The following is a 19,004-nucleotide window of genomic DNA, read 5'->3' on the forward strand; positions in this document are numbered from 1 at the left end:
AAAGCCCTAAGGTCAAATGGAAAGAATAATAAGTACGCGACTTGGTTGTCTCGTGTATTTATTAATAAGAATGAAAATAAGGTATTAAACCAATATGTGTGTAAGTTCATGATTACATTTACATGTCATAGGGTATGGATATGAGAAGTGCATAGAGTCAATCATGTATGCAGTCATTTGACCTGAAATCACTACAATTCTTATACGAAGTATTATGTTTTCTAATATCATCAAATGTCATATGTAATAAAATGATTATAAAATAGGTAATTTGACATGTAATAATTTAAGGAGTCCTAATTTATCTTGTTTCAGATTTAATGTCAATATTTAAATTTATTTAAAAATCCATAATGAAATTGTTTTTCGTATGATATAATAAATGATGGAATAAAATACTAGTAAAATTAAAAACATATTTAATTCAGTTTTTGTTCAGTGTTTTTTTTTATGTTTATTCAATTATTGCGATCCTTAATTATAAATTATATTATTTAATTCGTTAGTGTATTTTTTTTCCCCACTTTATCACGAGCTGCTGAAAGTGGTGCTCTGTGTTACAGTGAGGTAATAATAAAGTTTCCCCAGTCAAACAGCATAAAGGTCAACGAATTCTTACCTTATTGTGGGACGAGTCTCCGATGATTTGAGAACTCCTCGGCGATGTTTTTGGCGTGGGACCCACTGCCAAAACTGTCCTTTTCTTTTGCCTATTGCCAGCTATTTGCTCTCTATATAGTGCCTTCCCTTTTCCGTAACCATGTGTTTATTTCCCATATTATCCTCACACCATAAAAATCTCAAAGGCTTCATGAATTGACCATACATATTATTCTAAAATTTTGTGACTGTTACATTTATGAAACAAGATTTTTTTGCCTATTTCGAATTTCGATCGATTATGAAAGTAATTTCCTTCAATAAAATGTTAATAGTAGTTTTATTTTTTTTCCTACCATCAATATATATACATGCATTTAAAAATATTACCATCAAAGTGCATATTTATATATGTTCATTTATCCTCAATAAATATATATATATATATATATATATATATATATATATAATTTGCTCTAGTTTTAATTGAAACTTTTAAATTTCAGATAATTGATTATCTTATTTTCTACAAATTATTTTCATATCAATTTGTTTAAAAAAAATATTTTGTAACGTTGGATCTTTGAGCAAATACGAAACTGTTATTTTAGTTGAAAAAAACATTTTAACATATATTAACATTTGCATAAATAATAATTAACACTTCTATTGACCCAGGAGTGTGCTAAGAGGCTAATAAGTTTTGAGAAATGTCAAATTACATCACATTATATTAAATCCCAATTTAACTCTATAGAAAACTTATAATATTAAATACTAATTTTTCATTGGAAAAGTTAACATTAATTTCAAAATCATCCTTTTAATATTAAATGTGTGAATCAACTTATAATAGATTATTATCTAATTAGAAATATTTAAAAAAACTAATTATTAATGATTGAATTGTAATATAATTTTTTTTGTTATTATAATATTTGTACAAAATATTTATTGTTGAAACTGATTAATCACTATCGATTTATCTCTCAACATAATTTATTTATACCCAATATCAAAATTTGGATACTAGTGTTAATTTATATTATCACTATATTTATGTTAAATGATTCGTATATTTAGATTATTAACTTCTTACAATTTTTACAACTAAAAAATAAATTAATGCCAATCTACCAAATTAATTAAAAATATTTTTTAAATAATATATATATATATATATATAGACAGAAAAAATTACTTGCCTTTTTTAGCCCAATTATCTCAGAAGGTGGTTTACTTGTTTCCAATTGGCAATTCCATATAAGGAAGGGGTGAAAGTGTCAAAAGGGAAAACGTCTCTTCAAACATTAGAGTCTGCCAGGTGAGGTTGGTGTGTGGTTCTGAAAGTTGCCTCTTTGCAGGTCGCTTTCTCTTTTTACTGTGTCCAGTAAGCTCTTTACTGTTTACCAGTTACCAGAAACAACAACAAACAACAAACAACAATGCATTAACCATTATAATTACAATTACAATTACATACACAACAAAATACAAATGCTCTCTTCATTCCTTTCTTCTTCTTATTCCCTTACTTACCACCACCTTTTCTATTCCTGAACTCTGATTTTTTTCTATTTTTTTTTTGTCATCTTTCATCGATTTGTTAAAGAAGAAGGAACCAAAAACAAGTTTTTTTTAAGCTGGAACATCAAAATCCCATCACTTTGCTTTCTAGTTTCTGCTCAATCTGGATTTTCCTTCCCTTTTTTCCCAACTGGAACTTGTACTTCGTTGTACTATTTTCCTTCTAACTTAGATCTAGTTCATTCCTTTCTCCGGATCAAGCTCGCTCTTTTGGTTCATTTTCATTGACCCTTTTGTTCAAAATTCTCGTCACGTAAGTATATTACCAGCCAATGATGCTTCTGTTGCAAAAACCCCATTGGGGGTTGCTTCTTCTCTTTCTCCTCTTTCAGCTTCACAGCAGCACCTGCTACCCCACAGAACCCATGAACTGTACGGACACAAGCCGTGTTTGCACTTCTTTCATGGCCTTCAAGCCTGGACCGAACCACACACTTGCTCTGATTCAAAGCATGTTTGATGTTTTGCCTGGTGACATCACAGTTGAAGGCACCGGTTGGGGTTACATGTTCATAAGGAAGAACTGTTCTTGTGCTGCTGGCATAAAAAATTACGTGTCCAACACCACTTTCACTGTGAAATCCAATGAGGGGTTGCTGTATGACATGGTGATGGATGCCTATGATGGCCTAGCTTTCCTTCCCAACACAACCAGGATGGCCAGGAATGGTGCTGTTGTGTCACTGACGTTGTTTTGTGGCTGTTCCAGTGGATTATGGAACTATTTGGTCAGTTATGTGATGAGAGATGGAGATAGTGTTGAGTCCTTGGCAAGCAGGTTTGGGGTTAGTATGGATAGCATTGAGAGTGTGAATGGCATTGGTAATCCTGATAATGTCACTGTTGGTTCACTTTATTATATACCCCTTGATTCTGGTTAGTCCTTCCTTCCAATAATCTTCTTTAATCCTTTTCTTGTGTGTATGTGATTTGTGAATATATATGTTTGAGAGGGTTGCTTTGGTTGGTTTTGGTCATTTTTGGTGGAGGATGTTTTAGACTTTATGTCTTCATTGATTTATGCAACGAGTTCATTTTGGAATATTTGGATGGGATGTGAGAGTTGGGGATGTTGAGGGTTTTGCATTTGGAATTTGGGAAAAAAAAGTGACTGGATATAGTGGTTTCGAGCATTGTTGTTATTTTTAACGTAATTAAAAAAATAAAATATACTTTATCAAGATTATAGGGAATTTCATGATATCTTATTATTTATAAAGCAGCTGGCAAATGAAATGTGTGTAGATGATGTGTACATTTAATGAGCTGATTATGAAGTGAAAGTGATTTCATTCAAGTAGTTGGGAATTGGGAAATTTCTTGGTTTGTTATGAGTGGTAGGCTGGTAGCAATTAATGTGTTGAGAAACTCATGCGTGTATGGGAAATACCTACTACTATCAATTGCTAAAAATTGAAACAGAGCATTGTCTATTCTTCATGCATCGGTTGCTTTAACAAGGAACTAGATTGGAGGGATTGCAGACTGCAGTTAAATTTCTGAACCTGAGATTTTTCTTTGCATCTTGTCTTTTCTCTCTGGACATACTGTTTCAAAATGAGAAAATTTTTAATATTAAATCAACTTTTAAATTTAATTACAGTGTTATCTTTGTAAGAAGATTGTTTTTAAAGAGTGGTTTATGTTAGTCACTCCGTACAGTGAAAGTTGAAGAATATTCTATTCTCTATGTTGATGTCATCTGTCTGAGTCATGGAACTTAAGTCTAGGAACATTATCTCTGATTTCTATTTTATTTTCTTTACATTTGGGACAGATATGATAAAGTAATACATACTACTATTCTTTAATGCAATAATATTGGATTTGTTACAAATGTTCCAATTGTATTTGTGAAATGCAATAATATTAGGCACCTTCCAATCCTGACTGCAATTTGAATTATTTCATTGGATTGCAGTTCCTGGTGATCCTTATCCCCTAAATAATGCTGCTCCACCAGTTCCTGTTCCTTCCCCATCCTTCGATAATTTTTCAGGTATTGATCAACATATGCTGTAAAAAGGAAAATGACTTTTCCTTTAGCTAGTAGTTTGTTTGTCATGTCTCTATCTATGTACAAACTTAAAGAGGTTAAAGTTTAGTTTGTTATCCTTTGCTTTTAGTTTCAGCTGATTCTTATTGTTTATTTGAAACTTAGAAATTTCAGTGCTAAAATGACCATGCTTCTAATTCAATTGTATCAAATAAAACAGTGTTATTTTGTGGCTTCATTGCCTAATGTGAAACTAAGAGCTTCATGTAACAGCTATGTAGATCTCTATGAAGGAGACACTTGTGTGGACAGGTAGTTATATGGGGCTTTAGTTGTGACATATGGTAATAGTCTTGGGGTTTGGATCAGGTGGTAGAGGGGTCTGGATATGCCGCAAGTCTTGTTGAAAATCCCTGCAAATTCAATGATAATAAAAATGAGTAACAAACATACTCTCATTTGCAAATTAATTTTAGTGAATAGCTTTTTGGTAAATTCTGCTTTGAGTTATTGATCTGTGTCCATTATTCAATAAATTGCAATACAATACTACATGTTATTTGTATCTCTTGGACTTCACCCATTTGTATATATTTGTTTTTTCCCCCTCTATTTCACCTAGTTTTATTTTTATTATTTTGAGGTTTTCTTTATATAGATTAGATACTCAACTTAGGTCGGATTTCCTAGTTATCTGTTTTATAATAGAATGCACACTTTACTGAATTAATTTAATTTTTTGGTTACAGCTGATCAAGTCAATCATAAGGCTCATGTACCCTATGGATGGATCGTTGGGGGTTTAGGAGTTGCGCTTGTTCTAATAATATTAACTGTTATTCTTTGTGTTTGTCTGAGATCATCAAATTGTTTTGCTGATACCAGAACTCATGAGAAAGATGCTGAGGGTAAGGTCTCTCATAAATTCCATATTCTTCGGAACCCAAGTTTTTTTTGTGGTTCTGGAAGGTACATATGTGGCAAACATGTTGATAAGAAGCAAACAGATGGTGAATCCAGCAATCACACAATTACCATTCCCAAAGCTTCAAGTAACTAACCTACCTACTCGATTCTCAAGTTGTATATTGTACCTATGATTTCAGTATGATGTAATCATGTTTTCCATGCTTTATTCTATCTTCTCCAGCACACTACTAAAAATATTTTTGTGTACTTATCTGTTTAAAGATTCGAGGGCGAGCCCTGGTGCAGCGGTAAAGTTGTGCCTTGGTGACTTGTTGGTCATGGGTTCGAATCCGGAAACAGCCTCTTTGCATATGCAAGGGTAAGGCTGCGTACAACATCCCTCCCCCATACCTTCGCATAGCGAAGAGCCTCTGGGCAATGGGGTACGAAGTTTTTTTTTATCTGTTTAAAGATTCCTTTTCAAATTTGATTAATGGAGGAATAGGGGAAAGGGTTTGCCTGCTTGTAATGCCAGGTTTTTATCAGATTTTGTCGAGTATTGATGGATATTGCACTGGATGATTGGTGGTCATATGGTCCAGTCTCCAATATAGTTGTGCATGCATAAAACATGAGGTCCTAGATTATATGGTCCTGCAATTTTTAAAATATGATATCAGAAAACTTTACTCCTATATGAGGGTATTGTATAACTTGCATTCATTTTCTTTCTGTCTGTCAAGATGATTGTACTTGAATTCCATAGTAATTTTTCAACATTATGATGCAAAGTCAAAAGTTAGATGTATTATTAACAACTTATAACTAACTCTCCCTTGGTTTTATATTTTTATTCATTAATATGTTATTAGTATGACCTCCTGTATACATGCAATACTTTGAACTTGGATGGTTTTATTATACATCTCTGTGTACTACCAATATTAATGATTTGACCTTTAAAATTGGAATTTATGCATAATGTGCTTATTATCATTGCAGCTCTTGGGCCTGACGTATTTGACATGGATAAGCCTGTTGTTTTTACATATGAAGAGATTTTCTCCACAACTGATGGTTTCTCAGATACAAGTCTACTTGGGCATGGAACATATGGTTCTGTTTATTATAGCCTCCTCCGTGATCAGGTTTTTGGCATTATACTTTAAGTCTGTTATGATATAAAGTGAGTATTTTATCTCAGATCATTTTTGCTTAAATCTTTGTAGGAAGTTGCTATTAAAAGAATGACAGCTACTAAAACAAAAGAGTTTATGTCTGAGATGAAAGTTTTGTGCAAGGTTCATCATGCTAATCTGGTAACTTCTTTTTTAATCAAAATAAATTATATGCATTGATTTTGGAGCCAATAGCTTTACACATTTCAAAAGTCTGAGTCGTACTTTTGATTGATGTTGTCAAGGTAGAATTGATTGGCTATGCAGCTAGTCATGAGGAGCTTTTCCTGGTATATGAATATGCTCAGAAGGGTTCACTCAAAAGCCATTTGCATGATCCTCAAAATAAGGGTAAGATTATGCATCTATGCTTTGGTCTTTAGAATATTAATCATCACTATATGTGTGGACTTGGTGCTTATAAATTTTCAAATTTTTTGAAAATTTAATGAAATGCTTTCTTCAGTGCAATTTTGGAAATTAACTGCTTGCAGCATTTTACCTGGTTATTGTGATGAGATGGGCAAATGTGCAATAAGAAAAATAACATGAAGGATTTTCTTTTTCCCAGTAGGTTTAAGGGGTTCAATCTGATTCCAACATTAATTTTGAGAGCACTCTTTATTGTTTGTGTCCATTTTCTGTCTTGCTTATAGGCCACTCCCCACTTTCTTGGATCATGAGGGTCCAGATTGCACTTGATGCTGCTAGGGGACTTGAATACATACATGAGCACACAAAAACTCATTATGTTCACCGTGATATCAAGACAAGTAACATTTTACTTGATGCTTCCTTTAGAGCAAAGGTAATAAACAATTTATACACTACTACATCATTTTTAAGTGTTTCACATTTGTTGATTTTGTTTGTCTTGGATCTCTTCTGCTTCTCTAGATTTCAGATTTTGGGTTAGCAAAACTTGTTGGAAAAGCAAATGAGGGAGAAATTTCAACTACCAAAGTTGTTGGTACATATGGATATCTTGCTCCAGAGTAAGTATCATAAGCTCACAATTTTATTGAAAAATTATTCCTCCTGCATAAAATATATATATTTATTTTTCATTACTTATATTTTGCAGATATTTGAGTGATGGTCTTGCGACCACTAAAAGTGATGTCTATGCATTTGGTGTTGTCCTTTTTGAGATCATATCAGGAAAAGATGCCATCATTCGATCTGAAGGCACAATGTCAAAAAATCCTGATAGACGTTCACTGGCATCCATAGTAAGTTCTTCTTATAAGACATTGTTTTGAATAACAGTTCTACAAGCATATAGTTCTGCCTAGCCTTTACATAAAATTGTAAGGGGCTTGAATAACTTTAGGAGTCATTCATGATGATGATCCCATCATATCTGCCCTAATATTTAATGTTCAGAATGCCAGTAGGACTGGAAATAACTAAATAGAGGGCAGAGACTTGTGTTGAATTTCATATGAGCCATGTGGCAATAGCTGAATATGGGGCCTTCAAGGGTCAAAAGTCTTGAGTGTATGATTTCTTTCCTGATCCGTCATTTGGGCATATTGTGAGTTAAGTAGAGTGCCACAAATTTCTGGAGTCGTTTGGGCATATTGTGAGTTAAGTAGAGTGCCACAAATTTCTAGAAAGTCATCCGCACCAAATTTATATCAGTAAAATCTTTTCAAAAGGATTCCCATATTTATGCTACTTTTGTACACTTGTAAACCTTGGATAAAATATGATGAGAATTTATTGAATACTTTTCTTGGTTTTCAGAACTTGGTTGCTACCCACTGTACTAGTTGTTGGTTATGCATGTTCTAAAACCTCTATATTTCTCCTTATTTCATTTATGATAGCAGTTCTTGTGTTTTACCATTGCAACCTTTTTGTGGGGTATTTGCCTTAATGTTTGTTAAAATTGCAGATGCTGGGAGTTCTTAGGAATTCACCTGATTCTATGAGCATGTCAAGCTTGAGAGAATATATTGATCCAAATATGATGGATCTGTATCCCCATGATTGTGTATTTAAGGTTAGTTTCTCCTTTTCACATATTTTTCTCATTCAGCTTGATTTTGGGTATCGTGACTCTATTAACCGAGGAAATTTAAGATTGTTCGGCTCAAAGTGTAATCAAAATAAAGTTTTTACATACCTGTAACTTTTTTTTAATAGACCAATGTTAGTTATTATTTTGTTAGTTTTTGTTAGCGGGAGGGATTCGAACCCATGTCCTCTCCCTACCCCCTTTTCCTTGAATCACTAAGCCAACCTTATAACTCATGTCTCTGAAGAATAACTTGTTCCATTTATTTTTAAAGTGATGACAATTTGCATTATGTTTTTACTATTGCGTCTCATTCTTCTTTTGTTGTTTTGGTATTATACATTAGTTGGCCATGTTGGCAAAGCAATGTGTGGATGAGGACCCCATCTTACGACCTGATATGAGACAAGTTGTGATATCCCTTTCACAGATTCTGCTATCTTCAGTTGAGTGGGAAGCAACTCTAGCTGGGAATAGCCAGGTTTTCAGTGGCCTTGTTCAGGGAAGATAGTTACACAGCAGGATTCATTTTTTTTTTATTTTTTTTTCTGTATCCTGCTATATACCTTTTTGGTTACTCGATAGTGATGGATCCATAGGAACTGGGACATGGTGGTGGGTCAATATCTATTTTTGGCCTTTTATTTTCCTTAATGTCTTACGAGCTATACCTTGATTTTGTTTAGCTGCATTTAATATGTAGAAAATTTTGGGTGTAATTTAGAGTGTGTTATGACAGAGCTAAAGATTAAAGAAGGATTTTATTGCTCTGTGATTTGTATTGATATAAGTTGTAATTCGACATTAATCTATGTATGCTTATATTCTTTGATTCCTTGCATTTCTTCTGTTCTAATATTCTATTTCGGTTTCATTGAGAGTTATGCGAATTGCGATTTTTTTTTTTTGAGTAAATATTGGTTATTAGTATTGTTGCTGATGATCTTTTAGCTTCGTTCATGCCGTGTTGAGAAGATTATTGTATGTACAGAACAAGTTTACGATATTGCGGAAGAACGGCTTCTTTCATGCATGCATGCATGCACCAACTCCTTTTTAACTTAAAAAGTAAAGAAAATGATTTATAAACTTAAGCCTTATTGCACTTTTCGTCCACAATTACTAAATAATACTACAGTGTGTAAATAATTGTTTATCAGCTACCAAGACTTTTTTTATATAAAAAAATATAGTATCAAGTATATTTGGTAGATAACGAAATTGGCAGTAATCGTACGGAATATTTGTAACGAGTAAGTATAAAGATTACATGAGTAAAATATTATTAAATAAATTATATAGGTAAATGTTTATAAGTGAGATTTTAATTAGTTTAGAAATATACTAATATTCAAATTCAAATTATAGTGGTGAATGTATACATACATAGATATACATAATTTTTCAAAAATATATAAATGAGAAGATTAAATTTGAATTATATAATCATACATGAAATATTAAGATTTAATATAAAAAAATTACATAATATTTTAATTAATTATATGACATTAAATATTGACCGTTTATATTTAATTATATGATTTAGATTAAATTCTTTCACTCTCATAAATATCTCCCTCTCATCTGTCATGATATGTCCTCATACTTCATGTGTAAAAAGTTTAATGAAACACGTAAAATGTAAAGATAAATAAGATAATAATGTGATACAATTAGTGTATTTATTATGGATAGCAATTAAAATTCTTCATTCTATATCTATTTCGTTAGTTGTCAATGAAACAGTAGTAAGAGCGTTTCATTTCACGGGCCGAAAACACTGGTAAATGGGGAATGATTAATTCGGTGCGTGTATTAAATATTAATATTAAATTATTAATGGGCTAAAATGTAAAAAACAAAACCCAAGTTATACCAAAACGACGTGGTTTGGTGCAACCCCGCCCGCGTTGGAGAAAAATTCAAATAAGCAGAGAGAGAGAGAAGAAGGAAGAACGAAGAACGAAGAACGAAAAACGAAGAACATGGGTTTGGGTAGTGAGGTTGAAGACGATCTTCATCGCCTTCGTTATCTTTCTTCTCTTCTCCATCAGGTGCGTGCGTACTCTCACTCTTCCCCTTTCTTTCGATTCAACCCTTTCATAATATGCAAAAAATCCTTTCAATTTTCACTGTTGAAGACCAGCAATCATTATTCATTATTTATTAGCCCTATATTTCTAACCTAACGTATGAAAAAAGAGTAGTAAATGAGAAACCAGTGTTACAATTAATGAATTCGCAGATTGACGAGCTTGTCGTGCAAGCCATTGAAGTGAATTACAACAACAACAAAACCATAAGCAAAGAGGGCAAAACGCAAATTGAGTCTTTTTCTCGTGTCCTTTCTGACATGCTCTCTTCTTTGGAGGTAAAACCCTACCCAACCCTTTTCTTCATTCTTCATTTTTTTTATCGACAAATGTTAGTTTTTGATTGTTAGTTTTTTTGTTAGCACGGGGATTGAATCCACCTTAAACACCCTATTCTTCATTATGTTTTTTCTTTCTAATATGATGTTTTTTTTTTTTTTTTTTAATTTCAGCCATGGGTTCCCAAAATTCAAAAAGCCCTTAACCCTCAAAACACAGTTTCTGACGATGAAACCATAGAATGTGACAGTCCTGAAGAGACAACCTTGAATTTAGTGTCTCCTTCACCCCTTGTGTCATGGCGTGCCAACTGCACTGTTGAAAGAGGAAGACAAATGTTCATGCTTACACCTCTTCCATTATCATCCAAACACCACCAACCTAAACCACACTTCCCTCCTCCCACCACATCATCAACCACTACCTTCAAGGACAGTGTTATGGTGAAACCAACCCCAATTAAGCAGCAACTTCCAAACAACCAAGACGGATCCATGCTTCTTATGATGACTCCGTGCTTGAAAATGTCGCCTCCTAGATCCTGCCTTTTGCTCGAACCCATATCCGAAATCTCACGGTTGGGAGATCGCAATGCTCGCAAGGGCACTCCCTATCCTGTTGGGATTCATTGCAGTGATTCAGAATCTTCCAGTAGTGACGATTCTTCGCGTGATCTGTCGTTGATGTATCCGGAGCTCCTGGGGATACACAAGTCAGGAATTGGGAAGAAAACGGTGGAAGCCTCGCCCGATTGGTTTACCTCACCTCCTAAAACTTGTGTTTTGTTGGAGCCACCTGATGAAAAGATTGATGAACACTTGTGTGTTCAGATAGCTGACAGTATTCTTAATGAACAAGTCAGCAAGTTTGAAGATGATGATGTTTCAAAAGATCATGATCAAGCCAAGAAGTCTTGCAACCAAGGTAATGCTTATTGCAATTAGGTTCTGTTTAGATAAATTTCCCAGTAAGCACTTTGGGAGAAGAAAATATAACTTTTTCTATGAGTTAAAATCAATTTATGTATCTTTGTTTCTGGGGAAGTTAGATGATGAAAGATCTTTGCATAAGTTGATTTTTACCTTATGAAAGAAATTTAACTTATTTTACCTACTTATTTTCATGTAATTGTTTATTGAGAGGTTTATTCAAGCATGGTCTTAATCTATTATTGCAATTGTTGGGTTAACATGGGGTTTCATGCATGAAAATAACTGTTATTTTTCTCTTCTGTGCAGATCATTTTGTTGGCAACTTATCACATGTAAAGAGCACTCCCTTGCCTGAAAGTTCGTTTCAAACGGGGAAATGTCCTGGCGAAAATACTTTGAAGAAGGAGTTATGGACTAAGTTTGAGGCTGCATCCACTTGGGGATGTCAACCCAAGGTACCCACTGGTCAAAAGAGTGCTCACAAAGGGTTTCTTGATTTACTGGAAGAAGCTTCCTGTGATGAATAAATTAAAGCCAAGATATATGCAAGCAAATAGTCTCACTAGAAATTTTTTTCTTGTAAATGCTGGTTCATGTTGTAAGATTTGTAGCAATGAGGCTGATGCATTCTATCTTTGTTCCACCTAGACTACAAAATAATTCATTCATATACTTACAGGCGACGCATGCTAAATGCGCATTTTGTTATCTTCTCTGTAATACTGCTTCTCTGTATCACTGTTCTCAGACCTTTTATTTGGTATTAATACCATATGCTTATGATAATGATAGGATGGCATACGCCAGTGTTCTCTCCAACTTCATTTTCTTGTGTCATTTTTAACTCTACATAGACGATTGTGGGTGGATCCTAATCCGATTGTGCTTTGTGGGGCTTACTTTGGACTCTGGTATTATTCTCTGTACAGAAGCTCATTTAGTATTGAGTTTGAACGTGGCCCTTTCAGAGCTTGAGATCAAAAGCTAAGAGATCAGTTGTATTGGGCATAATATGAATGCAAAATGTAGTGAGGCACGATCGAAACTCATACTCGGGGTTGATTAAATCATTGATATTAATATACTTGGCTACTATATACTTTTAATTGCATATATTTTTTAACAGTTAGTTGGTGCAATCGATGGAATATAACTTTTTTTTTCAAATAATGATGCAAAATGAAGAATAACCGGTGTTCCAATAAATAGGAATTTTGATTTTCTAAAAAAATAATGAATCATCATAATTTAAACGTCTAACCATCATATATTAATCTCTCTAATTTAGACTCTTCTAGTGATTGCAAAATGAAGAATAACCGGTGTTCCAATAAATAGGAATTTTGATTTTTAAAAAAAATAATGAATCATCATAATTTAAACGTCTAACCATCATATATTAATCTCTCTAATTTAGACTCTTCTAGTGATTGAGCATACAGGCACATGAGTAGTCCAAAATGATAAATTGCATATATCTCAACATTCATCCAAGGAAAAAGAAACCTTCGAACTTTAATGCTTAGCCCTTTTAATTTATAGCATGTTTCATAATTACATTGCTCCCAACGCCTGACCGCGTTTGAGAGGAGGAAAAAAATGATTTTCTTTCAAGATGTCTTGTTTATGCGTCGGTAAACGTCTAACCATTTTTAAAATCTAAAACAAACAGCATGTGTATTGTCTTCACCCATTTTATTCTCTAATTATTTTGAAAATTTTAAGCAATGTTTCTGAATTTTAGTGAATTAGGATTACAATATAATTTAAACTTAAATCAAACATTTAAACGAAATCTAATAGTTACACAAATACATAATTTCATAATTTGAAAAGCAATATCACAACATTAATAGTCAGTAATGTGAACAAAAGCAAACATGTCTGAATCAGAATGCCACAAAGTTATAGACAAGGATAAACGGGAAGGGTAATTTCATTGGCAAGCTGTTCACAAAAAAAACATTCAGAGCAATGACAGGATTCCATTTAGTCTGACATGCTTTTTACAATTCATTATTTTTCAATCTTTTCTAATATAATGGTATTGGAAAGAAAATCTATATTGATTTAACAGCTGGCTACAATCTGAAAGTATGTGCATTAAGTTAAAATGGGCATACAAAAATATGGGAGTTGTCATTGGTTATTCTTCATTGAAGCATTGAAGCACAAAGGCTGCAACAAATTCAGCTATTTGCAGCCAATCCAACCACCATTTCGTTGGATCAATTTGCTTCAAGACAGCAGCATTTGCATCAAATAATCAATCAGACATGTAATCTTCTGCTCCACTAGACTGATAATTGTCCTGGTGTGGTGCACCTCTATGTTGGTCTTCGAGACCATCATCCATTTCTAAGCCAACTCTCTTAAAGGAATTTCCCTTTGAACTTGTATATACCTTGAAAGTTGAAAACATCACAGTATATAGAAAATTATTTTATGTATGCAAATGCAATGACAAATTTAATAGATAAATTTAGTACCATACCCCAGAATCCTTCCGCTCAATCGCAGCAACACTAGACCTTCGCCTTACAGTCACTCTTGCAGGTACTGGACATTGCTCAACTTCATCACCCGATCTTCCCTCTTTTGCCCTCTTTTTTCTTAAAACAAGTTTAGTTGGAAGAGGCTGCAAATCGAATTTACTAAAAGATTAACACATTGACACTGTGTAACCACGAAACTATGTTCTAATCCATAAGTTGAGAAAGACAGATATTGGCCCCAAGAAATACCAAGTAGCGTGCTTCTGACTCATCGAATGCAACTAAGAATGTTGTGGGATCATCTGCATCATCACCCCGAACCTATTAAGATATTATAAAAATGTCAGAATAGTGTTAAAAAGAATATATTTAACATTAAAAGGGTTAACAACTTAAAATTAGATATGGAAATTTAAAACCAAATCATGATGTAATTTTATGCTATATTCTTTGAATTTTTAAAATATTTCTACATACATCCCAATGATACTCGCGAATCCAAGAGTACGAGACATCTTCATTTTCATCATATATATCCTTTGACAGCTGCCATCACAAAGTTTAGATAAATCCAGAAGTTAGCACAGAATTATGTACAGTAACTAATGCTTCAAAATTGAAATCCATATTTAAAATTAATGCATACCTCTCCTGGTGCTGGGGCCATATAAGCCAAAAACTTCTCAGGGTTAGCAGGATCCAAACCCGTTGCAACATAACTTTTCATAACTGCCTACAAGCCACAAATGGATAGGAATCAGTCTAACAACATTCAGCAATCGGCACCATTGGTCAACAGAGAAACCAAATTAATAGTTACTTGACAGACATATTTTATAAGTTGCTACTTTCAGACACATACACAACCAAAATATCACCAATCAGGTAATTGAGACATGGGTAATTTAGCCAATCACTATCCTACTGACAAACAAAGGTAAATTGAACTTTACAAAAGTAGATTGCTCCACCACATATTGAATCAAACTACAAGAGAAAATTAACATGTCGGCTATGTATGCAAGGTTGCAAACAATTTTAGTGACAACGCATTTCCTTTTTATACTATCATACAAGTAATTGACATGAGCTGATTAAAAAAAAAGTAATTAACATGATTCAGGCTTTTAAGTTTTAACCTTTGAAAGACGGGGGAATTAGAAATATTGATTATTAATACACTCATCCTTGCAATTGCAACATAGCTTACCTTTGATTCAAAGGCATCACGAACAGATTTGTTCATCTTAGCATACATTTCTGAATCAGCTGTGGGAGCATTATCAAATGCAGCAACAACAAACTGATCATCATACCTGCAAAACAGGACAGTAGAAGGTATCAAAAGGTTAGACTTTAATATCAGATACATAAGGCCAATTAATAATGGGTGAGTAATAATTTTACTTATGGAAGTTATATATGGTGCCATACCTATCAAAATCAGGCAGCAATGGCATAACCTCAACAGGATACAAATCTTTGTTGGTTGCATGAACAGGATCAGACTTAGCTGCTTCAAATGATGCTTGGATTTCCCTAATTTGTCTTTCCCTACAAGAGAGAATTCAATTTAAGTTAGAGGATATTAATAACTTTCACATCATAACTTATCTGCCTACAATTGACTTTGTAAGGGTGGTATATACACACCTACTGTTGAGATTGTCCAAAATGCCACGACCCTTCATCTCTCTCAGCTCCTTAGCTTGTTTCTCAGTTAAAGACTACAAATAAAATGTTCGTAAGTTTTTGTTTGTAGTGAGAGTAATGCATCATCATATCAGTATATACGCCTAATACCTGCTTTGTCGACTCCATGCTTAGAGGAGAAATATATTGTGTTTTTACAAGCCATGCTACACCTTTATCAGTAGGCCTCTCCTTTCTTTTAATGCCATCTTTTTTAATAGGAGTAGCAGCTTCATCATCTCGCAACAATTCTTCATCTTCTGGAGCAAGGGGTGGTCTGACCCTGGGAGGACTGTATAAAAAGGTTCATCAGACCTTCTCAATCTGCATAATCCATTCAAGTATTCAAATTTACAAAAGGAACTGAGGACAGTACTTATAAACACTGAGATCAAGCAGGTCCAGAGGTATCCCTAGATCTGGCTCCACAAAAAGCTTGGGTTTGTACATTTTCTCCAGAGACGTGATTGTATATTTTGCATATCTGCCAACAATCATAAAATTACAATTAGATAACATACTGATCTTTATCTGTATATTTCCTAGCTACACACTGATGTAAAGTGACAACTGACAACAAGATTACATACTGATCTTTATCTTTCTTGAAGGACATAAGCTTAGGTTGAGCACTTGGATCTGGAAGTTCATTTCGAAATCTTAAATGAGAATACACATAGAAAAAGTGTTAGTGATAGAAATAAACACAACAAAACCACTAGATGAAATAATGCATCATCCAAATATAACAACATATCATTTGCCCACCTTATGGACCATTACCAACACCAATAAAATGTAAACTGAACTGAAAAAAAAAACATGAAACAAGGGAACTTAAAACAATAAATTCAAACATAAAATGATATCAACATACTCACTTGAGCTTACACAAAAACGTTGTGGGCTTCTTCAACCTATTTTCAACCCTCTCAGCACCCAACAAGGGAGTAGATCTCCTTTCACCCATTCGAGACCCTGCAATCATGCCATGCCCCTTCCCAGATGACAACAGGTGAGTCTTCTGCAGAACAGTATTCTGGGACTCCTTCAGCTGCTGCCTATGCTTTTCCTCCTGCCTCTGCTTCTCAAATTCCCTTTTCTTCCTCAACCTCTTCTCTTCATCGGTCTCAGCCCTGCCGGGAGGCCCGTTGTTCATCTTCTTCACCGGAAGGGGAGGCTGCTGCTGCTTGTGCTGTTTGTGAGCAATGCCGTGATTGGAATGCTCGTATTCGCGCCGGCCAGACTTGGAAGGCTCCTTGAAACGCCGCTCCTCGTTGTTGTTCTGAGTTGCCGGGGGAGGAGGAGGAGGCGAAACCGGGGGAGGTGGTGGTGGTGGCGACAAGGGCGGTGGCGGTGGAGGTGGCTGGTTGCTATACTGACTACTAGAGGGATAATACATAGGAGCTGGTGGTGGTGGTGGCGGCGGCGGCTGGTATGAAGCCTCCGGTGGCGGCGGCGGCGGCGGTGGTGGTGGATATGGATAGTGAGGAGGGTGGTGGGGATTTGAAGGTGCTGGTGCATATGGAACATGATGTTGATTTTGATGATAATTGGAATTTGGAGGGATTTGGGGGAATGAAGAAGTAGAGGGATCTCCATAAGCACCCCAATTTTGATTTTGATTATTATTATTATTATACTGATGATTCCCACCTGGGATCGGGTTTGGAATTTGACTCGATTGGGGAGGGAAGGGCCTGTAAGAGGCCATTCCTTACAAAAAACGATTCGCAAGCTAGGGTTTCGTTTCTGAAGCTTCAACAACACAGCTAAACCCTAGAACACACAATAACAAGTTAACACCAACAATAGCAACAATAATCAAAACCAAAGTGGGTTCTCATTATGAATCATCGTCGTGTACCTCGAAGTCATGGAGATGGAAAATCGCGAGACGGTGATACGATACAGAAGAAGAACACACAGCAAAATTGATAACACTAATGTAATTAATTTAGCTTATGAATACTACAGCTTACTATGCTATAATTTTCTTTCCCCCTTTTTCTCTTTCGGTAATCATTCCTCGGACTCGAGCTGAGAGGGATTTTTGTTTCGGGGGAAAACACAAGTTTTTATGGTAATTGTTGTAATGCAAATAAACTAAACAGTGCTAAAATATCAAAACAAAGTTAATAGTAAATCAAATCGAATGTATTTTTATATGTATGAATAATTAAATATTGTTTTTGGGGTTCAATAGAAAATTTGAAAAATAATTATTTATTTTTTTATCGATTTTTAATTTGAAAAATATTGTTGCTTTTCTAAAAAAATAAAGTCTTCTCATTGACGTAAAAACAGAGTCTTCTCGTTAATCCAAATTTTGTGTATATTTTAAATAAGATTAAAACAATTATCTATTAAAATTTGCTTAAAACATGACCCAGCTTTTGCAAAAGTTTTCCCGTGTAAGATCTAACTTCGAGCACCCTATTTTAATTTCTTATTCAGGGTAAAACCCACATGTTTCGAACCCGTGTGTAGTTGATGCATTTTTCCACCTAGTATTATTTTCAACGAATTTTTTTTGTAATTTCATATTTAACTCAATTATTTTAGTAGTAAATTTCATCTGTGAAGGTCATTGATCAACTCTAATTGGAATATAATGAGAAACTTTTAGAGTGTGTTTGAATGAGAGAATTAAAATGGGAAAAATAATTATCAAGAGGATTAAAAATATTCTCTATCTAAATAATCTATTTGGATGCTCATTTAGAAGAAATTTAAATTTTTGACATTTAAAAATAGAATTTGTTTTTAACTATAAACTTAGAATTTTAAATTCTTTCAAAAATGAAGGAATTCTAGAATTTCTAGTGGCTTTCACAGAGGAGCTTGGCAGGGCTATCGTTGTAGTCAGGGGAGGAGGCGAGGTGGGCGACAGTGGTCTAGGCCTTGATGTGGGGGAGGTAGCTGAAGCAAAGAAGGGAGGCATTGTAGAGTGTGAGGTTGGCCTTGGTGGCAAAGACAATGAGGAGGTCGAGGCAGTTGGCGTCGAGACAGTGAAGTTGACGCTCATTGCTGAGGCGCGCGATGATGGACTGGACGCACACGAGAGAAGAAAGTTGCTCTAGTAAGAGAGCTGAGAGACCAAGCAACTAAGGCAGGTGGGGTTAGGGAGGTGCGTTGAGTGGGAGTAGGCGAGTCAGGCTTTTTCGGTTTAGTGGTAATGAAGGAGGGAGAGAAGCTTGTGGTCACGGGGTTTCGG

The 19,004-nt window shown here is 34.5% G+C and overlaps 3 protein-coding genes across 3 annotated transcripts; 2 read left to right on the plus strand and 1 right to left on the minus strand.

Annotated features, from left to right (window-relative positions):
- The first annotated feature begins 2,017 nt into the window (after positions 1-2,017).
- On the plus strand, positions 2,018-9,134 carry LOC114422374 (lysM domain receptor-like kinase 3). The gene is made up of 11 exons (XM_028388691.1): positions 2,018-3,063; positions 4,109-4,186; positions 4,933-5,235; positions 6,095-6,240; positions 6,322-6,411; positions 6,516-6,621; positions 6,927-7,078; positions 7,168-7,265; positions 7,355-7,502; positions 8,171-8,278; positions 8,640-9,134. Exons 1-11 carry the CDS (start codon positions 2,460-2,462, stop codon positions 8,802-8,804), a joined length of 1,998 nt encoding a protein of 665 aa, XP_028244492.1. The 5' UTR covers positions 2,018-2,459; the 3' UTR covers positions 8,805-9,134.
- Positions 9,135-10,195: 1,061 nt separating this feature from the next.
- LOC114423781 lies at positions 10,196-12,424 on the plus strand. Its single transcript, XM_028390660.1, has 4 exons — positions 10,196-10,350; positions 10,542-10,667; positions 10,842-11,592; positions 11,907-12,424. Exons 1-4 carry the CDS (start codon positions 10,282-10,284, stop codon positions 12,125-12,127), a joined length of 1,167 nt encoding a protein of 388 aa, XP_028246461.1. The 5' UTR covers positions 10,196-10,281; the 3' UTR covers positions 12,128-12,424.
- Positions 12,425-13,518: 1,094 nt separating this feature from the next.
- Positions 13,519-17,883, minus strand: LOC114422375 (protein PAF1 homolog). Its single transcript, XM_028388692.1, has 13 exons — positions 17,655-17,883; positions 16,669-17,566; positions 16,378-16,446; positions 16,164-16,271; positions 15,899-16,079; positions 15,749-15,822; positions 15,530-15,649; positions 15,306-15,411; positions 14,742-14,828; positions 14,573-14,641; positions 14,345-14,416; positions 14,095-14,238; positions 13,519-14,004 (listed from the first exon to the last, which is right to left on the minus strand). The coding sequence occupies exons 2-13, from the start codon at positions 17,499-17,501 to the stop codon at positions 13,867-13,869; spliced, it is 2,001 nt and encodes a 666-aa protein (XP_028244493.1). The 5' UTR covers positions 17,502-17,566; positions 17,655-17,883; the 3' UTR covers positions 13,519-13,866.
- Positions 17,884-19,004: the final 1,121 nt, after the last annotated feature.

The sequence above is a fragment of the Glycine soja genome, chromosome 8 (genome assembly GCF_004193775.1).
Source record: "Glycine soja cultivar W05 chromosome 8, ASM419377v2, whole genome shotgun sequence".
Taxonomy (NCBI): domain Eukaryota; kingdom Viridiplantae; phylum Streptophyta; class Magnoliopsida; order Fabales; family Fabaceae; genus Glycine; species Glycine soja.